This window comes from Nematolebias whitei, chromosome 3 (assembly GCF_014905685.2).
Source record: "Nematolebias whitei isolate Nwh7 chromosome 3, NemWhi1, whole genome shotgun sequence".
Classification (NCBI taxonomy): domain Eukaryota; kingdom Metazoa; phylum Chordata; class Actinopteri; order Cyprinodontiformes; family Rivulidae; genus Nematolebias; species Nematolebias whitei.
In genome coordinates this window covers 18,384,318-18,393,520 of record NC_056500.1, presented here as the reverse complement: position 1 = coordinate 18,393,520, position 9,203 = coordinate 18,384,318, and the positions used below count along the sequence as shown (strand labels likewise).

Below are 9,203 nucleotides of genomic sequence, written 5' to 3'. Positions count from 1 at the left end.
TATATATATATATATATATATATATATATATATATATATGACTTTCTATTCTTCACTGGTTGTCACAGTTCTTTGAGAACATTTCCTCCAGGGTAACTCAGCATGATAGAAAATTGTCCTCCATCCGCCTTCCTGACAGACACTTCCTTGGCATGGGGAGTAAAGAGCTTTGTGGTTGGTGCCAAACTGATTTCCTTGGTGACTTTTCCACCGGTGCTGGCAGTCAGTATAGTACGTTGACATCAGCTAAAGAGCCAAACTTGATTGCCTCTTTTACTACTCATTTTCGCTGCATTTGTCACAGAATATGATGCATTATTTTTAGATGCTGCTGGAATTTTAAGCAAAATAATTGCCATCTGAACTTTATGACCTCTCTTGTTTGTTTAGAGACATTCTTAAAAAATAAATTTGCAGTTTTAGCAGTCACACGGGGTAGTTGGCTTCTAAAAAAGACAAGAGTATAAAGTGAAGATTATTCATTAATTTGTTGTGGTGGGCGTGTGATTTTTGCTTCTCCCTGAAGTTTGTCTTTCTGTAGCTGAATATATAAACAATTATATTGCTTTGATTTGATACGTAAATATCAGTTTAGAAGTTGTGGGAAGTGGTATTAATAATACTATTTGGACAATATTAAATATGAAGTTGAGGCAAGTACTTCCAGAAATGAGGCACCTGTGTAAAAAAACAAAACAAAACAAAAAACCCTTGGATTTTATCAAATTCTCTATTTGGTAAATAATTATAATAATAATTGTCTCAGAAGCACATTCTGACGTCGGACAACATAGTTATGGTTTGCTAAGGGTTTTTACACAGTTTTATAGATCCTTTTAGACATAAAGACTTGCAACATCTACTGTAACTGCAACCATGAGAATAAAAGTCTACATTGTCCAAATGTAATTTCCTCTCCATCCTCCCGTCTTTGACCTGAGAATCGATCTCAGTGAAACTGAAAGAAACATCTCAATTTGTAAAATGCTTGAAAGGAATAAAAAGTCCGAGGAGCAACCAAGGATATTCAGAATTCAAGTTTCAGCACACAACTTTAATATACAAATCAGCAGCTACTGAAAGAAGCAGCAGCCTTGAATACCTCATGCTAATGGTGGCACGATGCATTTTAGATTAAAAAAAAAAAAACTGATAAAACTAATATAACGTACAAACTTCATTCTTCAACATTGGTTTGCTTCCTATCTATGTTTAGACCCATGATTAACTAAAATGAATATTTTGGAAAGTTTATCTGTTCACTATATATATTGACATGTTTGTAATAAGTCATTGGTGTGAATGTTCATGTTCTGAAGAGTGATACATGTATGTTTATGCATGTTTTCATTAATAAAAAAATGTATATCAGTGCACATTTATTTCCTTATGCTTTTTAAATTCATTTAATCGTAATAAAACTATGGTAACAAGAATACATATAGTGATGGGCTTATTAGACTGTGCTTTAGATTAAACATTGAATTATTGATCTCCCATGTGTCAAAACATGAAGCTATTGTTTTGTTTTGTTTTTTAAATTGGGGAATTGTCCTCTGCTTCATATCAGAAACAACTATCGGGCGGAGAACTATTCATGGCTTCAACTAAAACCAATATATTGCTACATATTACCAACCAATCTTAGGATTTTTCTGTGCAGCTGCGTAATCTGTAGTTACCCTCCTCTCATAGTCTTTTTACACTCAATAACTGTTGCTTTTACTTTTCTTTTTTTTTTGCCTAAACTTGTGTATAACTTTGCACGCTTTCTTGAACAATTTTTAGTGTTTCCACAATAGTCTTGGGCACCGTTTGTCAAAAGTGAGATGTTTGGAAAAGGGCTGAAATGCAGGAGAGAGCGCACAGGAGACAGTGTGAAAGTGGAACTTGGGACTTTAATTGTAGGAACGTAGAACACTTCCAAAACACTGACAACTTTACAGAACAAAAGCAGTCGGATCACAACCATGTACTAGATTAAGGATAGAGTACTGACATAAATTTGACGTTAACTAAAGGAAGTCCAAGACTGTATAGGCTGAGAAATGTGAATCTTCATTCGTTCAACCTTTATTTATACAGGTTAGTCTCATTGAGCCTCGAGGATTCATTTACAACATAGACCTGTTTTTAACAAAGAATGATGACAACAGTAGACAATCATAAAATAAAGCATATTATCAAATCTGGAATGCTCAGGTCATAGGAATAAAACGTGTTTGTTTCAGAGAGAGGCTGTAACAGCAGTGGGAGCTGGGAGCCGTATACTGAAGGCAGGCACATCACAAGTACTCTTGCAGACTGAAGTCAGTCTGTACCACAGTGTTTCTATGCATTCTTCCTCCGTTCCACTCCACTACCTCTGTTGGCGGAACGTTATTAAATGTAATTGCTGCAAATGTGAGCTTAATGCTTTGTGCTCAGTGAAATAACTGCAAGTCTTTACTGAAGTCCAATCCCTCACATCATTTGTATGTAACTGCACAGATTGATAACTGTCATCCACAGCGAGAGATAAGTCATTTGCAAGATAAAGATATTTTAGACAGTTTTATGGATGCAGCTCCATTTATATTGCAAACATGGAACAATATTTTCTTTTGTTCTTCTTAAATAACAATGAGTATTTTATTTTTTCCAAGCAAAGTAACCACATATGTCTTGTTTAGGTGTTACCTGTTGGATGGGATCTCTAAAGGAGCCTGGCTGAATCGCTCAGGCATCATATTCGCAGGGAACGACAAGTGGTCTGGGGACCCTCGTGTTTCTATAGTGTCCAGTGTTGGAGACAAACATGAGTACAGCCTTCAGATACAGAAAGTGGACATAAGTGATGACGGCCAGTACACATGCTCAATTCAGAGTGATCGGAACCTACGGCCAAAGCTCCTCAACCTCATTGTAAAAGGTGAGCACAGATAGTCTGTTTCTACATTTCCGATGCTCTTCTTGTTTAATGAATTCTGTCCTCAGCCTTCTTGTGATCTAACTTCTTATTCGTTGTCCACAACAGCTCAGGCTTGAAAAATTCTTCTGAAAATACAAAGTGACATTCTGCCTTTAGGCTTTTCATCATAAAGCGTAGTCTTTTTGGTCTACATGACTGGAGGCAGAATGTGTAGCTTTAATCAGGTTCTTGCTTTCTTACTGCATTTACTACTGAGAACTGTGATTTGTATGACTTTCAGCTACTTATCATGATTATCGACGTGCTATATACCAGTGAATTTCAACCAATTTGCCACAGAGAGGTGTGTCGTTGGAAATTGTCCGATTTCTCCTAATTGGTCAAAGAAAGAGTCACTGCAAAGGATTTGCCATTAGAGCATCTGTACCTGCAATGTGTTAGCGGTCATTTAAAATAAGTTCCTTGCCAGCAGGTGGCAGTAAGTAGGATAATAAGAGGAAGATGTTGGGGATGATGGTGGTGAATTGAAGCCTAGACAGAATTCTGAGTTAGGAAATGATAGAGCTCAGCAGCAGTCATTAAAAAGGACATGACGTAGCAGACACTGAACTGAGGCAAAACCGGGGTTTAACGATGAGCTTTGCTGGTCTGATTTTGGACAGTTTTTGGATGACTGCCGTTAATTCTCACAGACAGTTTGACATTGCTTCCATTTTCCACAACATATATCTACATGAGCTGAACTTTTGAATGACAATTGCCATAAAAATAATAAATAAATAAAGCAAATAGTGACAGAGCTGTTGCCTTTCTTTAATTCAGGGCAGGCTATCAGATTTGTATTCATCTACAGTAAACAGGCCCAGGTTCCACACTGAGTAGATTCAGAATTTATATTGTCATTATATGTGCTTTCTTAGGATGCACTGTCATTTAGTCATTTGTTTGCTTGTTGGTGTGCAGCGGTAATTTTTAGGGTGTAAAAAAATGTGCCATGGTTGAAAGAAATGGTTGAAGCACACTGCTATACACAGTGTTACCTCTACGTAGGCTGGCGCCTTAGACTGAAAAAAAAACAAAAAAACTTTCCTTTTGCTTTGTTCTGTCTTTTAGAAAGATTTACTGACATTCAGTCAAATGAACATGCTTATTTTAAGTCTAATTTACCAGCACAGTTTGATGGTTCACACTTTTTGCTCCAGGGTTTGTTATTGGCCATTACAAGAATCAGATGATGTTAATTTTTATAGCAAATTATGCTTTTTTTTCCAATTCAAGGAGACTTTATTTTACAAAGAACATTTCATTTGAATAGTACCACAATAATAGTCAAGACAGAGGTTAAGGATTAGTTGAAACAAATTACCAGCTGGCAGTTCAGTTAAAGTATGACTTCTGTTCTGAGCTGCGTGATTGTATAGCCTTCATCAGGTTTGGTTTATTTGTCTTGTGCAAAAATCATCACAAGGTCAACAATGAAATGAAATGCTGAGGACGAGAAGAACCATCTCAACTGGCCAAAAAAGAAACAAGAAATACTAAAGCATGCAGCAAAAATACAAAAAACCAGGCGCCAACAGTGAAAAAGAAATACAGCTAGAGTGTGGTTCGGTTAACAGTGAGGTTCTTTCAGCAGCATGGTTCTGTTCTGCTGTTACCATCTGGGAAACGGTTTAGAATCCCAGCTTGCAGATTTAACAGATGTAAAAAATCATTTGTCCCAACATCAATCAGATTGTTAAACAAAGTAGGTATATACTCCTACATGTGTCCAGTTAACCACTGTTTTTGTCTGTCCAAACAGGTCTCACTTGTAAATGAGTCTTCGAGGCTCAATGTGACTTATCTGTTTAAATAAAGGTTGAATGAATGAATGAATATAGTTTTTTTGTTATGCGCTGATGCTCTTGTTTCATTGTTGTGTCGTTTACTTGCTGGAATGTATGTGGGAATGTGCAATATGTGTTTTTATTGAATTGTGTGTTTTTATTAATTTTTATTACTCTTATGGGGAAAAAAAGTAGTACTGCTTATATGTAGTATTATCAAAAAATGTGTTTAGTATAACTATGGAACACCCCCCCCCCCCCCCAACAGTCTTCAGTTGCTTGTGATCAAAGTAATTTTAGATTCCTTGGTATGAGGGCCAGTGAGTACACCTCACACTCAGATGTCTAATCTGTATCATCTGAGACACATTTTACACAGTACAACTAATTAGTACATGACTAATTAAGATTTAAATACAAAGACACACAGGCAACTATTTCTTATGCAACAATGCAGTGATATTTTTATACCAGACAACATGTAAGCTGCATATGTTTTCTCACATGAATAAAACATTTTCATATCTCTAATATCACCAGGAAATAGTCCCATGAGAGAGACGGTGACACCGGAGCAGACTCCAGTGATGCTGGCCCCTTGTTTAAGTTCTTATTTCATGTGCTTATTTTAGAATTTAATATTACTTTTTGATGTGTAAGATATCTGTTGATGTTTTAAAATATTAGGATTTAAAAAAAATATATATAGAAAAAAATCACATTACAGAGTTGGACAAAATAACAAACACTTTTTTTTTTAATTCATACTACTTTTAATAATATGTTTTAATTAAAGAAAAAGTTAATTAAGCCAACGTTCAGCTCACAAAAAAAGAACAATTCATCATTTCACAACTTGTTAGTAATATTTAAAAATGACACTGAAATCAATTTGAGAAAAGCTCCCTCTACTGAAGTGGCATTGATTAGAACAACTGTAATGTTCTTGTGGTGTGCTAAATGAAGAGCACACTGAGACTCTGTACTGTCAAACATGGCATCTTCAATTCCAGGAATTTCTCCTGGGGACAAAGAATCCTCATTAAGGTGTCCTAATGCAACCACATGTTGTTGTGATAAACTTTAATAAGCTGCTTGGCTGCTACAGTAATGGTCACTACAGGACCATCGTGTTTTCATAGGTGTTGGCTTTCTGAGGAACACCGGATCATTTGAATCCTACCAGGGGTGGTTCGGGTCATGGCAGCTCCTCACCACTGGCCATATGGTCACAATCAAACCACAGCTAATGTGCCAGCTGTCAGCTGTATATTATGTTTTGCGATGGCAGTCCTACTAATGGTTGTGACCTAGCAGCTACGGTTTGGCAACGGCTGGGACTGCAAACACTAATTATTGTTTTTATTTATTTTACAAAAATGGCACTTTCACTGGTGTTTCTGTAGAGTTATCCTCTGACTTTTTGTCCTCACAGATACAGCGATGTGGTTAAACACAGCACATATAAAGTGATATTCTATTTAAAAGTTCTTAAACATTTTGAATCAATGCGTTTTTTAGTCTCTGTACATTTGTAAACTTTTTTTTTTTTGTCCTGCCCATAACTTCTGATCCGTTCAAGATGATTTTATGAATCTTCATACACATGTCCATCATCACTAGACAGTGTATCGTGGGTACTTTTCGTCAACCAAGCTTCAAAGTCAAGGTGATAAATCAAGGTCAAATTTTATACATGGTCTTTGCTTGTCCGGGCCATAAATTTTGATCCGCTCAAGATAATTTAACAAAACTTAGTACACATATGCATCATCACTAGACAGTGTCTTGTGCACTTTCCTCCCCCCAGCTTCAAGGTCTAAGGTTTAGCTTGCTGTATAATAGTTTGTCGATGGGCATATAATGTGCAGTAATCCTGGTAATTAAAAGTCTAGTAGTCCTTAAAGAAATTCAAATTGCCTGCTGCCTTTTATGGCCAGATCAAACTAAAACCATCTTATGAGAACGAGTAGGTTATAAACACCAAAGTCCATGCTCAATAATCCAGGTATAAAATCCATGACCTGACTGATAATTGTTGGAGTAGGTTATAAACATTTTTGGTCAGAATTTGTAAAATGATGTGTGCAACCTTATTTGATATTGCAAGTTCTCTTGAGGTCTGTGTTGTGAATTACTCAGATACTTCTTCCGGCTACTTCCTTCTTCAGCAACGTGGGCGAACTTGCATGAACGATTCAGCAATAGTTTTTTTTTTGTACACCGAATATCTTTCTTGGCACAACCTGAGCTTGAATTCGGAACCCCAGGATTGCAAGACCGCGACACTGAGCACTGCTACTACCATTGCTACCACCACACAGTTTTTTTCTCTCAATATTTGTCAAATTGGCTGAATTCTAGCCATTTTCCTGTTTGATAAAGTTGCTCACTTTTAGCAGCTATCTTAGATGGGATTTACTCTTAGTTATCATATGAAAATGTAAATTCAATGACCATTCATCACAGTTTCATGACATATTTTGCTGATGCTACAGACACACAGATACAATATCACCACTTTTTGTGGCAGCTAAGGTGGAAAAATAATATAATGAGAACACGTTCTCATCTGAGATCCCTATGTAAGATTTGTTCTTGTTACATTTTTTTCATCAGCTACACTGCCTGATTACTCATTTAACCTTTATTTATACAGGTTAGTCTCATTGAGTCACGATGACTCATTTTCAAGAGGGACCTGTTTTAAACAAAAAACCCACAGATAAGGTACACACATCATAAAAAGCATATACAATGAAAATTAAATTAAAGCAGTGATGTCAAACAAAATAATAAACAAAGTACATTATGAAACTGGTAAAATACTAAAAACATGTCTACATTGATTTTTTTATTATGCTACCATTATCTAAAGTCACAACTCTGGATTATTTAGGTAAATTGGTTGACTGTCGGGCAGCACGGTGACGCAACTGGTAGAGCTGTTGCCTCTCAGCGAGCAGGTCCCTGGTTCAAACCCCGGTCCAGGGGCCTTTCTGGGTGGAGTTTGCATGTTCTCTCTGTGCATGTGTGGGTTTTCTCTGGGTACTCCGGTTTCCTCCCACAGTCCAAAAACATGCATGTTAGTCTGATTGGTAACTCTAAACTGTCCCTAGGTGTGAGTGAGAGAGTGAATGTTTGTTTGTCTCGTTTGTCTCTATGTGTCCCTGTGATGGACTTGCGACCCGTCCAGGGTGTACCCCGCCCCTCGCACAGTGATTGCTGGACATGGGCACCGGCGACCCCCGTGACCCAAAATGGAAGAAGCAGGTAAAGATAATGGATGGATGGATGGATGGTTGACTGTCATTAAGACTGCTGTATATCCAATTGTGATCTGCAGGCAGGAAATACGTGCACCACAGACAACTCACTCTCAGTGATAGATGCTTGTGGTGAGCTTTGTGACAGCACTTGAGGTAGTTAAAAATTTGGCTTATTTCACTTTCAGTCCCTCTGATTTATTTATGTAACCTTATTTGTGCTCATTTGGTGATGCCGTAACGTCACACTTTGTTGTGTTGTAGCTTACTAGCTTTGTTAAAACTCTGCGTGTAATGTGAAACATTACCTGTCACCATGTGGCTCTTGTGTACACATGCTTAGGCGCACTCATGGAGAACGTAAGGACTTCTTTACAGATGAGATGTAGCAGGGGAGAGGTGCTGTCATGTTGCTCAGGCTTCTGTGAGCATTTTTCTCTCTGCTCAAATGAAAGGAAAGACTAAAAAAAAACATGCTGACACTTTAATCTGCACTTTTCAGTCTAAGCATATACCTCTTATTAATACTGCAACAACTGTTACAGTTGGTGTAAAAGGATTTCATGGCATTGGATTTTTTGGGGGCACTTTTGCTTTGCTAGACTGTGCACTGTGAGAAGTTACATGGAAAATGGGAGCAAGAAAGGATTACTCTGTACATAAAAAAAATTCCAAGGTCTCATCTTGTTTCAGATGCATGTCACTCATCTTTGACCTGCTGATCCAGCGAGTGATTATATTTATCTGAAAGCATATCTGTGCACTGCCATGTGGATTTGTTGTATCCTGTTAGTACAGATTCGTCAATAGATACAATATACATTTATTTACCAGCCACTGAGGACTGGGGGCTAAAATAGAAGTGACAAACCTTGGCTGGGAACCAAAAGTCTTGATATTAATCAGCACTGGAAATGAGGGGGAACAGTGCTGGTACTCGCATTAACACCCGCACCAGACATCAGGTCCCTGAGTGCTGTCATTTGTCGAATCTGTTGACTCTTATCAGTAGTTATTAGTTTTTTTTTCTATGTAACACTGGTAATTATTGAGCAGCATTGACAATAAATATTTTGCAAACAAGACTTTATTTAAGCACTAAAAGATTCAGAGGAATGTTTTATCTCATGTAAAGCTTTTTTCAGCAAACACATCTGTTCCATTTACTGCCAGTCAATACGGGGGTGGGAAGGGGGA

At 37.3% G+C, this 9,203-nt stretch overlaps 1 protein-coding gene across 1 annotated transcript in view; it reads left to right on the top strand.

Moving 5' to 3' along the window:
- Positions 1–2,672: 2,672 nt before the first annotated feature.
- Positions 2,673–9,203, top strand: part of negr1 (neuronal growth regulator 1) — a gene marked incomplete at its 5' end in the record, with an annotated part of 130,710 nt that continues 124,179 nt past the window's right edge. Inside the window, 1 exon segment of the mRNA XM_037698058.1 lies at positions 2,673–2,911. Within this exon segment, the coding sequence (XP_037553986.1) occupies positions 2,673–2,911 (239 nt within the window).